General features: G+C 35.5%; 1 protein-coding gene across 3 annotated transcripts in view; it reads right to left on the minus strand.

Moving 5' to 3' along the window:
* TANC1 (tetratricopeptide repeat, ankyrin repeat and coiled-coil containing 1) overlaps window positions 1-18,667 on the minus strand; it is a 246,801-nt gene that overhangs the window by 126,655 nt on the left and 101,479 nt on the right. For all 3 annotated transcript variants that reach the window (XM_023499223.2, XM_012544742.3, XM_031960629.1), the window contains one exon: window positions 11,819-12,016. In XM_023499223.2, coding sequence (XP_023354991.1) covers window positions 11,819-12,016 — 198 coding nt within the window. The remainder of the gene's footprint in view (window positions 1-11,818; window positions 12,017-18,667) is intronic.

Consider the following 18,667-nt stretch of genomic DNA (forward strand, 5'->3'; position numbering starts at 1 on the left):
ACCCCCTTTTTAACAGATTACTAGTACAGAGAAGTAGTTAAATAATTGGTGGACAAAATTAGGCAATATCACGAACACTTTTCAGATATAGCAGTTGTTTTCTTTTACACTAACATATCTATATATGCTGTGCCCTAAGAGTTCTAGTATCCAGTTTTTAGTTTTTCTCTATCCTCTCTTGTAGGTTCCTGTTCTTCCTTCTACTCAGTACATTTATTCATAGTAGTCTACTTATACCACTCTATCTGACATTCCTAAAGTATTTGAAACTTGGAATACTGAGAAATAATCTTAAAATACATAAAATATGAATAAAGAGACTTCAGTAAAAGCCTATGAAGAAGTGTGAGTTTTTAATGGATAAGCATTGGCTGTTTTGGCTGGTGGGAGAGGAGAGAAGGCATCTGGGGGGTCCATTTGGGGGAGTTCTAGAGAATGAAATAACAGTTTTGCTACTTGGATTTTGAGGACAAAGTCAACAGGAAATGTCACAGATGGGAGTATCCTTTTAGGATTCCTGTTTCTACTTTACACTATATTGGAATATAGTTATAATAAACTGCTATGAGCTTTCATGTTTTACTCAGTATCCCTAGATGGGGAGTGATAGGTCAGTAATAAACAATTTTTAAAAATGATTTTTTTCCAATCCATTTCTTTGCAGCAAAAAGTACCAATTTCTGAATATGGTACTAAGCTTGTTCCCTCAACCATCTGACACCACCACAGGGTGCAGCTGACATTGCTATAAACTGTGACTTGATAAAAAACCTCTAGTCATAATTAACAGCAGGTGGTAGGAAATATGGAAGAAAAAAAAAGCCAAAATCATAACAAGGGGGAGAGTGACAGGAGTCTGGAAAGGCAGAAATGAGAAAGTTGCTGCCAAACCAAGTTAAACTAAACTGTTTGTCTACCCTCACCATCTGATACTGTAATTTTATGATAGCACTATTCCTCCCCGTGAGAAATTTAAGGCTCAAAGAAACAGACTATTAGGTACAGAAGCAGCAAAATTGTTCCCATGTTAAATAACTGTTATACACTAAAAGTGAATAATATTTAAATCCCTGACTGATACTCCATTATATTTAAACAAACTGAATGGATCCAATCAATGAGTAAACCTAAAATTATCATACGACATGATACAGTCTACATATCAGTATCTTCCTGCTAAAAGCTATTTATTCAATCAAAATTAACAATAACAATGGTCTAGAGAAATTTTCATGAATATTTTTTCTGCTCATCAGATAAGCTAGCAGGTAAACATTTTCATAATTAAGTGGCTTGTTACTTAGTGTCACTAGCTTGCAAGTCATGAAAGTCAATATTATTCATTCCTGATAAACTTTTAAACAAAATAATAGCACTAAATAAATATTTTAAAGCAGTATGTAGCTTATGATCCAGTCAGGAAATATTCATGAATATTTTTTTATCTGAAAATTTGATTTTTATTACCACTAAAAAATATCTTCCAAGAAAAAAACTACATAGGCAAAGTATTTTAAAATACAAAATAATCCTGTGTAAAACAATGCATCCATCCAGACAGAGAATGTCTATAATGCTGTTTTTTTTTTTTTTTTTAAGAGAATCTATTGAATTCAAATGTCACAAAATTTGGAATAAATAGTCCAGCTTCTTCCTCCCTCCACTTCCCTTTAATATCACAGTCCCCTTGTGTTCAATAGGTGGGGAGAAACTAAGAAGGTCACAATGGTAAGAACAATTATTAATGGAAATTGGAAGTGTTTGTATCTGATCTAAGCATTAGCTAAAATGTGGGCACATTATCATTAAATACTTTAGCAATAAACTATATATAAAGATCCCAGCAACAAAATATTTTACTACTTAAAACAGGGATTCTTCAATTAAGATCAGTGAGCACTGTTTTTTGTTTTGTTTTTTAAAAAATATTTTTTACAACAGCAGCTAGATGGCACAATGGATAGACTCCCTGCTACTAGGAAGATCTAAATTCAAATGTGGCCTCTAACATTTACTGGCTATATGGCCCCAGGCAAGATATTTGCTTGTTTTAGTTGCCTCAACTCAACAATTAAAATGGTGATAATAACAGCAACCTGTGATAAGAATCAAATGAGACAATATTTGCAAGGCACTTAATTTTTCTGTAAAAGCTCATTCCTTCAGCCCTTCCCCAAAATCATTTTGATAAATGTATCTCAATATAATCAGTCTCCTTTGAACCCCACCCCTACATATTTTATTTTCTATATTTAAAAATAATATTAGGAGTTCAAAGAAGAGACCAAGGAGACCATGATACAAGAAAAGTTTGAGAGCATCTTTGGCTTAAAGTAGACAGAAGTACTAGGCTGAGCAAATGAGGCAACTGAAATGTCCTATTCACAATCCTGACAACAAGGATGACTCAAGGAGCCAGACTATGGTTGTATTTGCATGAAGGTGAAAGACATGACATTTCAGAACCTATGCCCAAGTTCTAAAATAAGACATTGGCCACGTTTCCTTTCTTCTTTACCACCCAAAAAGACAGAATCTTCTATGTAATCCTTGGACCCCATCTCAAAGCCTCCTTGTGAAAATGTACGCACAGAATATTGAACTGTAATTTGTACAATTGATTGAGCACTAGCTGGTACCTAGCAGATGCTTAATAAGTATTTTCTCCTTTCTTTCTCCCTCCCCACTCCATTATACTATATAAAATAAGGGGTTTACTGGGTCTGTATGCCAAAGTGATCATAAAAGAGGGAAAAGGACTCGCATGTGCAAAAAATGTTTGTAGCAGTCCTTTTTTGTGATTGCTAGGAACTGAAAATTGAGTGGATGCCCATCAGCAGTTGGGGAATGGCTGAATAAGGGGAAAGACTGAATAACTTATAGTTTATGAAAGTAATAAAATAGTCTTGTTCTATAAGAAATGATGAGCAGTGTGATTTCAGAAAATCCTGGAAAGACTTTCCTGAACTGATGCTAAGTAAGCAAAACCAAGAGAACATCGTACACAACAACAAAATTATATTATGTTCAATTGTGTAGGACTCAACTCTTTTCAACAGTGAGGTGATTCAGGTCGATTCCAATAGACTTGTGATGGAAAGAGCCATCTGTATCCAGAAAGAAGACTATGGGGACTGAATATAGATCAAAATATAAGTTTTCTTCATTTTTTGTTGTTTTGTTTTTTCTTCCTCATTTTTTTTCCCTTTTCAATCTGATTTTTCTTGCACAATGTGACATATATGGAAATATGTTTAGAAGTTTAACCTATATTGGATGCTTGCTCTCTGGGGGGAGGGAAGAAAAAATTGGGACACATGGTTTTGCAAAGGTGAATATGGAAAACTATTTTTGCGTGTATTTGGGGGAAAATACTATTTAAAAAAAGAAATGAGATATTTGGGTCCCTTCTAACTCTTCTTCTAACAAAGGCTCTTCATTTTAGCTAAAGCTAAAAATTGTTCCACATTACTTTCTTACTTAGAACTTGATTAGTTACCCCAATTCTGCTGTGATGATTTTCCAACATTAATATGAAAAGTAAAACAATAAAGTGAGAAATAGAATAGTATTGATGGAAAAGAACTGAAAGGCAGGAAGGCCAGCAGGAAACAAAGTCCTCCTCCCTGTTTTTCTTTTACTTTCCTACTTCTCCTCAGTATCACCCCAACCTAGTCAATCTGATAGAGCACTGTCTGTCTGAGAGTGTCCTGTGAAAACAAGGTCAAAGCCCCAGGAATCACGTAAGCAACATGACTTCTGCTCAAGCAATTTATGGATCCAGTTTTGAAGCTTTATCAACGGAAGCAGAAGTCTATATTCCTGCTCATTGGAGAAGTACTATGAATTACTCAGAAGCACAAGATGGAAATAAATACACAGACATCCTCTTCTATCTACGCCTTCCTTTTAACTAAGAATTTTTCCATCCCTTCTTCTTCTTCCCATCCAAAGTAGTAGAATGCTAAAATGAATGAAGCTTTAAGGACCAATACAAATTTTCTCACTTCCTAGTTCTGGTTGAGTCACATCCAAACTTTCTAAATTCCAGGAATATATATTGTCAGCATTTCGTGATGACAGACCACTCATTTAAAATGTTTTTTTTTTTTTTAAATGGATGATGCATACAGGTTCAGATTTCCTCATTCCTTAAAAGGCTAACATTTCCTCAAGCAGTTTTTCTCAAAATCTCAAGTCTTATCAGAATGAATCCTACATAAAGAAATACTTCTCCATCTTTACTATTGTGGAAGCCTTTGGATTCCTGATTAAGAAGAGGACAGCAGAGAATCTATAGGTTGCGTGACTAGGGACAAGTCACTCACTTAACCTCTTAGGCAATATTCCAAGACTACAAAGCAGAAAGGATGTATATATAATCTGGCTGAGTCCATAGCACAGTACCCTGCAACAGGAGGTAATTAAGACACAGGTCACCATGGACTGATTGAGGAAAAGAAAAATAGAAATTCCCTACATCAACTAAATTACAGGTCTAATTTTTTTTTAAAAGAAAGAATATAAAATAACTTCTAGCTCATTTAATACAGTCACAGATCCAGAGCAAGAATTGTTCTTTATTATTCTTTAAAGTCACATCCTATTCACATTCTAAAGTATGATTATTTGAATATTTTCAGCTTTCCTATTTTCCCTCACTATCCTTCTCACTATATTCAATTTGTGTCTCCTTATTCCTTTGCTTTACTTCCACCCAAATCTTAGCTTTAAAAGGTCAGGGTCTTCTTCCACCGATTTCAGGGCCAACTCCAGTGGTAAAAATCTACATCTGGCCACTGAACCCAAATAGCTCTGGAGAGGAAAGTGAGGCAGGTGATCTTGCACAGCCCTCCCTCATTTAAATCCAACTTACTTGCATGTCATGGCACCATCTCCCTGATGCATCATGGTCCTCTTCAAGAACATAGAACAAATAACACTTCAGGAAGCCCAATTTAAAGCATTTTAAATACTACTACTACTAATTTATTCATTTCTATGACCAAAAATTGATTACTTTTGGTTATTGAAAAAAAAAAGTTAAACCCTTTCGTTATTAGTCATGTAAATAGGGTAATGCTGATCTAACACATAAAGATATTATCAAAACCAGTTAGTGACAAAGTGCCTTCCTTCTCATTAAAATGTAAAAATATATACTACCCTATTGCATTATATAAAAATCATTGAAAGATAAGAGCTCTTTTAAAAAGCATTCTTAATGATAATTTTTCTGACATTCTAACACTAAGTAATGATGAATTAAGCAACATTGAATCTTTAGAACTACACAGAGGCCCCTAAAAAAAAAATTATAAGTAGAAAAAGTGCTACATTACTTTATTTTCTCTGGTACCTTTGATTTGTTGGGTAGAGAGAGATTATTCCTCTATCTATCTAGATCTAGATCTAGAGATTAGAGATAGAGATTATTTCATTAATATGAAATAGTAGGTGGTACTCTAGATACAGCAAAGAGCCTGAAGTCTGAAAGACCTAAGTTCAAATGAAATGTCAGACACTTATTAGCTACTTAGTGTGACCCTGTCCAAGTTCCTCAACCCTTCTGTCTCAGTTTCCTCATCTGTAACCTAGAGAAAATAATAGCACCTATTTTGGAAGGTTGTTATAAGGATCAAATGACATAACACTGGTAAAGGGCAGTGCTTGACACATATATAAATACTTATTCCTTTACCTTTCCCTCTACAAGTTGAGGAAGCTCCACTTACCCATACAAATCTGCATATTCTTAGGGAATGATGATCCTAGAGTTGCTTAGAATATTAAGAAGTTGTGACTATCCCAGGGTCATAAAGCTGATAATTGTCAAGAAGCAGGTCTTGAACACAGGTCTTTCTGGCTTCAAGCTGGACTGTCTATTCCCTACATCAAGCTGCTCCTCAGTCTAATATTATGCCAATTTTGTAATATATTTTAATAAAATAAAATAGGTACTATAGTTTGATCTGAACATGAGAATGGATATCAGTATAATTTCTGCTCAGGATAATGACTGAATGCTGAGCACACAACCCACTAGGGGTAGCTCAATACCTTATAGGCAATGCAGGAATATTGGATATTTGTATGATTACTACCAGCAACAGTGTTAACATTTTAAAATAGATGAGTATTTTTAAATCCAGCACACGTTCACCACCATATGCTAACTATTTTAAAAGATAGGTAGAATGCTAAGTTTCTGGATATTATTCCAACAATCTGGTTTATATTGAAATTTAAAATGTGTTAGACACCTATCAGGAAAAAAAAATAACCCACCCTATTTTCCTATTTAACTTTTTTTCAAAGTCACTGCTGTTTTTAAGTAATTTCAGTCTTCATTTTGAAAATTATACAAGTAATCCAATCAGGTTTTAGTGGTTAGACTCAACTCATAACAATTTCCCTGTTACTTCAGAATTTAAGAAGAGCCATGTTGTCCCAATTTTCGAAAAAAGAAGACAATGGAATTAGCAAATCATGGAATTGATAAATTCCTAGGGAAAAAAAAAATCTAGAACTCATGTATTAAAGGGATGGTCAGGGAATAGCTAGAAAAAGAAAGAATTACAATGAACTACCATGGCTTCCTTAAGAAAGACCGTAACAGAATGGCCTTGTCTCCTTTTTAAACTGTGAGACTAGAACAGTAGTAAATCAGGTGAATGCTGTAGAGTTAACCTGGAACTTATTGAAGCAATCAATTAACTCTCTAATGTTATTTGTTTGTTTGTTTTAAAGTGTAAGTTAAATCACCGTACAGTTGGGCAGTTCAGAATTTACCAATGGCTAGAAACAATGCATTAATGATATGATGTCAAATTGGCAGAAAGGTCTCTCCAGGCCAGTCTTTCCTCCTCTCAGATAGTTAAGTGATCTTTCTAAAGAGCATGTCTGATTATCTCACTCCTTTCTTCCCACCTCCCACCTACTAAATAAAATTCCAGTGTCTTCCTATGACCTCCATAAGCAAATATAAATCTGTTTCATGTTCATAACCTGTCCTGACACCTCCCCAATCTTTTCAGTCTTCTAATAACTTACACCCCCCCCCATCCACCTCCTCCCAACAATATACACTGTGTAGCATGCTTGTTATTGCACAAAAAATACAGTACATTCTCCCAACTCAGGCATTTTCACTGGCTATCTCTTATACCTTAAATGCTCTACTTCCTAGTTTTTCTTCAAGTCCCTGGTAAAATCCTAGCTTTTTTTAGGAGAGCCTTTCAATTCCATCTTAACTCTTTCCTGATCAATTATTTCGGGCTTATCCAGTCAATTATTTCTGCATTTTCATGGCAATTTATATACTGTGGATTATTTGTAATTTATACTATATACTTTTCTGTATGTTGTCTCCCACTGTTTAGCACAGTGCCTGACACGTAATAAATATTTATTGACTGAGTGAGTAGCCTTTACCTATTTAACATTTTTATAATTGACTTGGACAAAGGCAAGAGTCACAAAGATCCTGATAGGTTGAAACACTGGGGCAAATTAAATTAGATGAAATTCAACAAGGATTAAAAATAAAACTTACACTTATATTCAGTTCAACAAGTACAATAAAAGAAGTGTGCTAGATAGTAGTAGTTTATCCAAAAAAGATCTTTGTGTCTTAGTAGCCTATGAGCTTGACAAGTCAACTGGGTGATTTGACAGCCAAGAAAATGATTACAAAATTGTTGCATTATGAAAGGCATGATATTCAGAATTAGGAGGCAATATCCGCTGTACTCTGCTCTGGACCAGAACCTGTCTGAGGCACTGTATTCGGTTCTGAGTGTCACATTTTAGAAAGAACAATGACAAGCTGGAGAGCATTCAGTAGAGGGAAATCAGAATGATGAAGTGACATAAGCCCATATCACAAAAGGAGAAGCTGAAAAAACTGAGGATGTTTAGTCTGGAGAAGATTAGACTTGGGAGAACCATAATAGCTATTTAAAGAGTTGTTATTTAGAAAAGCAATTATACTTGCTCTGCTTAGACAAACAAGGAATAATGGGCAGAAGATGCAAAGAGGCATACTTAGTTTTGATATGAAGAAAAACTTTGTAATGATTAAGACCATCCAAAAGTAGAACTGGTTTTTTTTCAGGATGCAGTGGGTTTCCATTTATTAGAGTCCATGAAAAAAAGGACTTGTGGACTTCATGGTTTCAAAACTAAAAAGGACTTCAAGTTCATCTAATGCAATACTTTCAGATTACAGATGAGCAAAGTGAGAACAGAATGGTTACATGAATTGATTACAGCCACACAGGTAGTGACAGATCCAGAACTTAAGGCTTCAGACACAATACTCTCAGGTGGGATACTTTTCAGGAATGGGTTAGATTAATGATGATGGAGGTCCCCCCAGATTCTAGAATTGCATTCCTTCTTAGAAGTGCCACACCCTACTTCACATAAATTATTCATCTGCCAAAAAAAAAAAAGAAGCAGCATATTTTATTCATTCTAACAAGAGTGGATACAGTGGAAAATCAACTGTCATATATTAATATAGCATTCAACTTAATTTGAACCGGATGGGATGTATTTCCTTAAAACCAAGAAGGAATAGAAATAGAGTAGCAATCTGTTCAAGAATACTTAAATAAAATCAGTAACAGAAAACAGATCTCTGTTGGCCTAATTTGCTTCTCATATAGCACTAGTTGGACCTCTCTGGACTAGCCAAGCTACACACACACACACACACACACACACTCTTACCATTCTGGGCTCTATCTGCTAATAATGAATAAGAAGGAATTGTCCAAGAAATAGCCGCTCATCACATGCGAATCCAGAATTGATTTTTGAATTACTTTTGCAATCCAGATCAAATATGTTTGTAATGAGGTTCTAAGTCCCCAGATAATATTTCATTTCCCCAAATACTAACTAAATGCTTATTGACAAACAGGTCAAATAATTTTACAAGTACTATCTTTGTAATAAAAATCTTTATGTATCATAAGAGATTTACAAACTTGAAGTAACGGCACAATTTAAAAATTACATTTTCTACAAGAGAATTCCCGTATGATGAAATGCAATTTGATAATCCAAACTAATATTTATTAAATGCCTACTATATGCAAGGCATTGTGTGCAGCACTCGGGAATATGAAAACCAAATTCAAACAGTCCTAACTCTCAAGAATCCCAAGTTCTCCATCAAATAGGGTGAAATTCACAATATAACGTAATAATACACAAATAAATGTAATAAGATAAAACAGAGTAAGGAGAGGATAAGAACAACTGGGGAAGGAAAAGGTGGAATCAAGGAAGGTTTTCACTGAGGAGCTGGGCAAAGAGTTGGACCCTGAAATAAAAAAGAAAGCAAGGAAAAAAGTATTTATTAAGCACCTACTATTTGTCAAGTACTGTGCTACGTGCTGCCCCTCATAAGGGGCAGCTAGATAATGCAGTGGATAGAATACCAGACCTCAGACACTTAACACTAGCTGTGTGACCTTGAATAAGGTCCCTTACTTGCCTTCTTCCCCAGGGAAAAGTGTTTAACAAAGATTATCTTATTTGAGCCTCTCAACAACTGTGAAGATCAACTATGCTATTATTTTACAGTTGAGGAAACTGAGGTAGACAGAGGAGCTGACCTGCCTGAGATCAAACAGCTGCTCAGTATTTGAGGTTGAATCTGAACTCGGGACTTCCTGACTCCAGGCCCAGCTTTCTATCTGATTTCACCACCAGGCTGGATTCTGACAGAGAAGTCAGACATTCACTCCTGGCAGAAGAGATGGCCCGTTCCCATGGCCAAACATGAGAACTGGGCAGCTGAGCTCAGGGTACAGCTAATAGTACAGCTTGCCTAGAAAAAGAATAGGGAATAAGAGTGAAAAGTGGGGGAAACAAGATTATGTTGGAGTATTGATCTAAGAGGTTAAAACCTATTCCAGATGGTTAAGTAAGATAATGAGATGGTCAGATTAGTAGTGCTTTGGGAATATTATTTTGACAGTTTTGTAAGAAGATGAACAAAGGGAGGGGGGCTGAAGGCTGGGAGATCAATTAGCAGATTATTATTGTAGTCTAGGTCTAAGGTGATAAAATTCTGAACTGGAGGTGAGGGTTGAGTAGGGGATAAAGATCAAAGAAGCTGTAGAGTCAGAATTCACAATACTTAGCATCTTGTATTTAAATTGGATGTGGAACTTTAGAATTAGTGAAGATATTTCAAGGATGGCTTTTAAGTCACAAATCTGGGTGACTCTGGGCTAATTCTCTAAATAAAAATTGTTTGGAAGGAGGATGGGGAAAATGGGATGTGCACAGACAAATTCAGGATAGGGTATGCTGAATTTGAAATATCTAGGAGATATTCAAGATAAAATAATAGATTTAGAGTCTCAAGGAACTTTAAAGGTCATCAAGTTTAAAACCCTGATTTTACAGACTAGAAAAATACAACCAGGAAGCTGAGAGTTGCCCAAGATGATACAGGCAATGTCAGAGATGGTATCTCCCTGACCAGTGCTCTTTCCCCCATACAGTCCTCCTTCCCTAATGGCCAGCTGGCATTGGACTTAAATTCAGACAGAGTTTAGGGCTGGATACAAAAACTTGGGAATTATTTATATCGTGATGACACTGAATCTATGGAAGGGATGAGATCACCAGTAGAGAAAGAAGAATAAGGGCCCAGGATAATGTCCTGTAGGATACCCTAGCAGGGTAGGAGAGGGATATGGGAGTGTGGAATGAAAGACAGAGACAAGAGAAAGAGATTTTAGATGTTCCCTTGAAGTTAACTAGGTCTCACAATTCCTAACATATTCTCAGTATTCAATTATAACACATGTCTTTATATCCACTCAATGCTTAAAAGCTAATGGGCATTAAATAATGACTATTCAAATTTAAATGCAAGTGATTAGGAAGCCAAAAGAGTACAAGAATAGAAACATCAATTTCACAAGCTCAGTATAGTCACATTTCTGAGAGATCCCAAATATAATTTCATATAATCCAGAAGCATCTTTGTACTTGCAAATGACAAACAGGGCACAAACTCATCCAGCTTTCAAGCAGGTGTCTAAGTAGGCACAGGGTGTCGTAGGGAGGGGTAGGAAAGAAGGAGGGGCAAGGAGGAGATGGTGAACAATTTTAGGCCATCAGCATTTTGGAAAACATTACCTGACATTCAAGCAATGACCCCAGAATACCCCAAATCACCCTAGATAACTGCACTGATTGCAAAGAAGAAACGCGGCAAACAAGAAGTCAAGAAGTATTACATACACAGACTTTTTTTCACCATCTTTCAAATCTTAACTTTTTTTTAACAGTAATAATTAGTTTAAAGATATAGAATTTACTCAATTGTTTCATTTTACAAGGTCATTTCTTTCAACATTTCAAATAGCAGAAAAATACTTACAAGTAATAAACAATATCCACAAATTTTACTTGGCTAAATTTTTATTAAAAAATTATTATAGTGAGCTTAAGCTGTAATGGTCCTTAGTTCAGGATCAAGAGACCAAAATTATTATTGGGACTATGTAAAACACAAACATAAAAAAAACAAAAAACAAAAAAAAAAAACCACTTTTGGAAACTACTATGACCACTCAAAAAAAAAAAAAAAAGTGGGTGCTTAAAAATGAATATTCTATGGAAAGGGATGAATTTCACTTCCAAATGAAATTTCCTTTTCTTAAATGTTGGCATTCTTATTAATTTTTTTGCTTAGTGTCTATATATTTATTAAAAGTACAGGTTTTTTTAAACTTTAAAAAATAAATATTACTGCTTCTTCACAATTTATACTTAAGTTTTTTACCTGGAGATTTTTTGTTTGATCTCGACTGCAAATAAGACTGGCGAGGCAGTAAGGGAGATGAAGGCAAAGACATGGAAACTCCTTTTGTAAAGTTTGTCCTGTATGGGTCTTCTCCTCCAGAAATATTACTTATGGAAAATTCTGTTCTGTGGCCAGATGCACTGATCATTTGAGGGGCATTCTCAGCACAAAAGTCACCTGTTGAAAGTAAAGAGAAGAAGTCTTAGGCCATCTATTACAGATCAAAACATATACAAATTACCTTCATCAAAGCTACACTTAGAATTAAATTACACTAACACCATATAAAATATGGCTATTTTATATGCAACTGGTACCCCCTTTCATTTTACACTCTCAAGAGACAAGTGAAGACCTCATTATGAGGCAAATGTCATGCACTGAATGTCTCAATGACCAGTACCTCATCCCAACTTCCTAAGGCTGATCTAGTTTCATCCACCTTGCAAGACAGAAAAGCAGAGAGTCAGATCTAAGGAGACGTGTAAAAATCCTAGAGATATTATTGTGCTTTAGATGTGGGGCTTTCACAAGAGGTTATGTTTTTTATTAAATCTTCAAAATAAAGTTTTTCAAAAGAAATTCAAGGTTTTCTAAAGTTATTTGACCTTCTGGTTTAACAAGGTTAGGCTGGACTTATTAGTCCCACTGTCCTTATCACCTCCCGGAGCTATTTTTAGCTAGAACAAACTCTTCCCCTCATTCTCTATAACATTCCATCTAGTAGGTATACACAATGTTTAAAGCAAAGGCAATTAAAAACAAATTTTGGAAAAAGAGGTACCAATAATGATGGTAATGGTGGTGACATTAATAACACTGGCATTCACATAGAATTTTAAAAACTGCAGCATATCTTATCCGCATTACTCATCTGGCCTGAAATAAGGTAGGTAACAACTTACAAGGTAAGTGCTACAATAATTTTGCAAATGAGGAAATGGTAACTAAATGCCTACTTATAGTTGAATTAGAATAAGAAGTTTTGAATCAGGATTTGAACTCAATCTCCCTGACTCCACATCCACCTTATTTGAACTACCATGCTGTTTGCTTAAAATATTACCTTATAATATCCTTGAGGATTGGGACTTTATATTATCTCCCCTCTCAAGGTCCCTCAGCAATTGGACACAGTTCTTCACACAGCAGGCTCATAATTGTTTTCTGTTGCTATTGGATAAATATTCTAAGGCAACAGACACCTTACTGAATTACTGAATATATACATAATTAGAAAGGTAGTATGATCCAGAGAAAAGAGCTAGTAAACTGAAGCCAAAAAACATGTTCTGTTGCTTCTTTTCTCATTAATCCTCTGACAATAAGTCAAGGCTTCAAACCCCTTTGGCCCAGTTTCTTCTGCATAAATAAATAAACTAATGAAAGAATAAAGAAGTTTGCAAGATCATAAAATTAGATTTGGAAGGGAGATCAGAAATCATCAATCCAATTGCCTTATTTAAAGAGTGGCCTAGAGTGGTGAAATGATCTGCCATTGGTCACGCAAGTAATAAATGGAAAACTGGGATTCCAACTTAGCTCTCTAGATCCAAATCCAGTGTTCTTTCTACTAGGGCCATGATAATGATTGCTGAGGTTCCTTCCAGCACTTACATTCTGTGATTCTACCTCCAACGAAGCATATATTGGCAGAATCCTGAAAAATATGAAATTATGATGGTATTCTTGGAAATTTCAAGCATTTGGATGAAAGGAAGCTTCTGCTTTTTTTTTTTTTTTTTTTTAAATTTACATTTGTAAAAGCACTAACACAGGATCTGGCACACAGGAGACACTTAATAAATGCTTGTTCCTTTGTTCCTCTAGCATGGGAAAAGGGTGGGGAATTGCATTATTAATAGATGCCTGATGCAGGAAAGAAAGGACAATCATCCTAATTATTAAAAATCATCTTTTAAGATCTAACTTAAGGAATACTATTTCTTTTTAGGTTTTAAACTAATAGCCCATTATGTTAGAGAGCTAGCCCTAAGGTTAGTAAAGTTGTTAGTAGACTAAAAGTCGGGTACAAGCAATCTTGACTTAACTATAATTAAAGGTGACAGAGGATGTGCTTATTGCCTGAGAATCAGTTTAAGTTTGGAAGGGCTCATCACCAAGGTGGCTGAATAGCAATAAACTTTTTGGCTGCAACAACTATCAAAAACAGTGTTCCAAGTCACAGAAGGATTACAATATGCATAAATAAAAAGGGTACCCACAAAGACATCATCATAAAGCTGTTTATTTCTAAGCTCTTGTGTGTGCATGGGCACTGTGCCTTTAAGAGTTATACACAGAGGGATTTAGGCAGACAAATCTGTTTATCTCGATAAAAGGTCTGGGGAAGGAAGTTGAAAGGACTGATTCCATGAGAAGCTGATACTTATTTCCAAACTTCAATTATTCTTACCATTCCTTTCTGTCATTGCAATGGAAAATGAGAGGAAGTCTACATACAGGTCAGGAATGAAACACACTAGCAACACAGCGCTGCAGAAAAGGCTCAAAGGGGATATGACCCAGATTGACAAGCTCCAAACTGCACAACAGCATCTTAGGGGGCTGTGGAGTAGGAAAGTCACCCACTCCACAAAAGGGCTTTTGAATAAAGAAACAAACAAACGGGGGAGAAAAAAAAACCCACAGCATGACAGCCAATTACACAATGAAAAAAATCAGTGTGGGCCCAGCAAGGACCAGAGATCAAACTAGATAGGGAATGGGGAGAAGACACCGTGCCATGGAAACAGATTCCAGCCTGGGAGCAGGCTCCCTCTATTATTTCATTAGCCCACTCTAAACAGTCATGCAGGTCCTGAAAAACCGTTGGGTTCCACAACAACAATTTTAAAAGTCAATAAGAAAAAAAATATAGAAAACTGCATTTGGTTTCAAATGGGAGCCCTCGTTTTGGAGGGGTTTTAACTAGGAGTTGGGAACCACAAGTTACATATCTAAATGACTAGACATCATTAATCATCATCTCTCCAGAACTAAAAGATTACAAAAATTCGTATTATTAGAAGTTACTTCAAATAATATCATGAAAATGAAAATGCTTAATAAAATATATTTGATGGAAGTAAATAGGGATCTCTTTGCTTTCCCTCCTCATCATCACCCTTCTCTACCATTTATATACCAGCCCACTTAACTGTCAGACCTGGAGAAAAGAGTAGAAATGATTTGTTTCACTTCATCACCCTAAGCCTCGGGTCTTTAAAAGTCATTATCTGAGACCAGCTTAAAAAACAGAAGACTCTATCCATTCCCTTCCTTCCATTGTCCACTGTTGATTCATCTTTAAGCACGGAAATGAAACTCAATGGCAGAAGTGTTATAAGTGTGTTTCAGGGCACTGAGGGGCAAAAATACCACCTAGTTGAAGATTTTTGTTTGTTTTGCCTCACATGATGTGGATCTAGAAATCAATACCACCCAACTTCTGGGTAACAAAAAAGGAGCAAATCAATGATCAGTGCCCCCAGAGACCACAACTAGCACTTTATCTGTCAAAGTCTAAGACTCAAGTCTTCCACTACTGGAGACATTCCACAAAACAGGTGTGGGGCACCAGGAAGAATTGCCAACATAAGAATGTGGTACACATAAAGCTAATTTTTCACACAGAATTTGCAAAAACTCTCTCATTACTTTGTAAAGTAGCCAGAACATTAGCCTGGGTAAGTAAGAGTCAGGAGGTCTGGGTGGCTTAAAACAGAACACAACTTCTCTCTGACTTAAATTTCTTAGTCTCCCTATTCACACAGCAATACTTCTGCAGCTTAGACAAAGCACCAAAAAAGATCAGTTAACTTCCAGAACAACAACAACAACAACAACAAAATACCATGATTTAGGGACTAGGGGAGATTAAATGCAATGACGTCATCCTATAAAACAAGGAAAATTGCTAAAAAGGGGAGTTTTTTTTTTTCTGAAAACACCATTTAGAGTATTCTTCCATAATGTGTCCCAAACAAGAATTAGGGATAGGAAGATGAAATGGACAATTTTAGTTTCACTCCTAATAAAAAATTTTGTCCATAAACTTTATTTACTTTAATTGAAGTAAATATTTTCATTAACTGAAAATCTGGTAGGATTGAGTTTCCAATGCATGCTGTAACCATTAAGACCTTCAGCCTTTGTAGCAGCTGTTCTGTGGCACTTTGGATCTGATGCAGTCTGCAATAAAATGAAGGTTTTAGTAGTAGGGATTTTTGGTGGAGTCTATTTTTGTTGAATCCCCTCCCCCCAACATATACATTATAGTACCAAAAGCCTCAAACCTGTTTCATGGAAAGAGATTTTGTTTTCTTTTGTTTTATTTTTTGCAGAGAACAAACACTTCTGCCTTTCAGTCTTTGTTTTCTTGGGAGTGAAGGAGGAAAAAAAAAAGATGATGGGAAGAGTCTTTGTTTCTGAACATGAGGCCATGAAGTAGCCTGGTGATTCAGCAGGCTTAGAAACCAGAGACAGTCGATCCTCAGCCTGCTACTTTAAAAGCAAGAGGGCAAAGGGGTAAGGTCAAAATCAGTCCAAACACACTACAATGACGCCAGTAACTGAAACTGGAAAACACTCAGTAGCATCTATAGAAAAGGGAACAAAATGCTTATTCTGGGCAACATGACACCCCCAAAACTCACTAGCTGATTTAATATTCACCAGTACATGTTTAAAGAGGCTTTAAAGTTTTATTGTAGTCTGTATCACTGTAGCTTTTAAAAAAGTAACACTGGGTAGATGTGCTTTTCTTCTAAGCACGACCTACTTTACTCCCTACCTGAATTTTGTAATAAAAAAACAATCTATTTTCTAGCCTACTGCAGCAACAGAAACTATCATGTCTACCATGGCAGTCTTTGTGGCCTGAAATAGGAAAAAACATTAATAATTAGTCAATGATTAAGGCATCTTACTGTTTTGTCCACAGGTACCTCCTATGAAAGAAAAACACATTCTAAATCTGTCTTGAAAACATAAATCTGGCTCAATAACATAAAGACGACCCAAGTGTTTATACAGGTCTCTGTACTATATATAAAAATAAACTCCAGATATCCCAGATTCCCTTCAAAAGATACACAATAAGAAGAGAAGAACAAAGCTAGCCAGGAAGCCAATTTAAAAGTCTACTTCACTAGACAGATTATAAAAAGGGATTTATATCGCAGAAGGTTGTTTTAATAGACAAGTCATTAATGTAAGAGACAGGGGGAATAATTTCTTCAGGAAGGATCTACATAAATGCAAATACTAACTTTGGAGAAAAGAAAATGGAATGCATTGTTGTTGTTTTGTTGTTCAGTCAATTAGGCACGTCTGATTCTTTGAGACCCCATTTGGGGTTTTCTTGGCAGAGATACTGGAGTGGTTTGCCATTCCTTCTCCAGCTCATTTTATAGATGAGGAAACTTGAGACCAACTGAGGCCTGACTCCAGGCCCAATGCTCCATCCACTGCACTACCTAGCTGCCGATGAGACATTACAGAAGTCTTAGAAGTATACCATAGGCTCACCAATTAGAAAAATGGATAAACAAACTATGGCAGCATAATAGAAAGTCACTGTGCTATAAAAACCAACAAATTCAGAGAAGCATGAAAAACCTGTGAAGTAGGAAAAGCAAGTAAAACCAGAAAAATATAGCAATGGAATGGAGAAAAAAAAAACAACTTCAAAATAAATCAGCAACACTGAACACTGTAAAATGATATGATGAGTTTGGTTCTAGAGAAGAGATATGCAAATAGATTTCCATTCAATCAAACAGGTCTTCTTGCTGTTCCTCATACATGTTATTTCATCTCCTGTCTAGGTGGCTCAACACCAGTCATTCCTCAAGCTTGGAATGTACTTTCTCCTTATCCAGAGGACCCTGAGTCCTGTCTCATCCCTTAAGCCTAAAATCAAATACCATTTTCTAATTAGCTTTTTTAATTTCCCATCCTTCTTTTTCCCTCCCAAACTACTGTGTACTTACTTGCTTTGTATATATATTGTTACTTATTAATTTTTAATATATTTTACTTATATGCATTTTATGAAATATATCTATTTTATAAATATAATATGATATTAGAATGTATTATATATCATATATTTATTATATTACATTACAAAAATATATTTTATAAAAATATATTTTTATATGTACCTTGTGGCTCCCCCAAAGAAGAGGAAGCTCATTATAAGTAGAGATTATTTTATTTTGAAGTTTCTCCAAAAATGAGAACTAATTACAAATTTGAAATGTAAAAAAAATTGAAATGAAGGACAACCTAGGGAAAAAAAGATGCAAAAAGAACATATTTCTTTATAACTAAAAGTCATTGACCTCCACAGCATGACACAGAGACAACTTAAAGTTCCAAGAACTTGGCAAACCAAAAAACCAAAACACAATAAAAGAAATAATACAAGAAACAAAGCATCAAAAGAATCTACATATCATTATGCTTTACTTCTCAAGTCCATCTCAGCCCTATATAGGCTGTATGGGCAAATCATTTAACAATTCAGTGCACATAGGAAACTACAATTGGAAGTTGTCAAGAAGGCATTTGAAAAAAAATTTTTACATGAGAATTTTCTAAGTCACTAATCACAGGGAAACTCGATGAAATTAATCCAAATTAAACCACATTTGTCACACCCGACTATGTTGAGCAGAGTTGATCAAGCAATAAGTATTCACTAATTCACTACCCATTGGGAACTGTGCACTCACTAAACAAGATATTACAAAAATTAGTACAAATTTAAGCTTTAACTTTTGGAATACCCTATACCAAGTGTGCTGGAATCCTCAAAAT

Source organism: Sarcophilus harrisii, chromosome 3 (genome assembly GCF_902635505.1).
Source record: "Sarcophilus harrisii chromosome 3, mSarHar1.11, whole genome shotgun sequence".
NCBI classification, from domain to species: domain Eukaryota; kingdom Metazoa; phylum Chordata; class Mammalia; order Dasyuromorphia; family Dasyuridae; genus Sarcophilus; species Sarcophilus harrisii.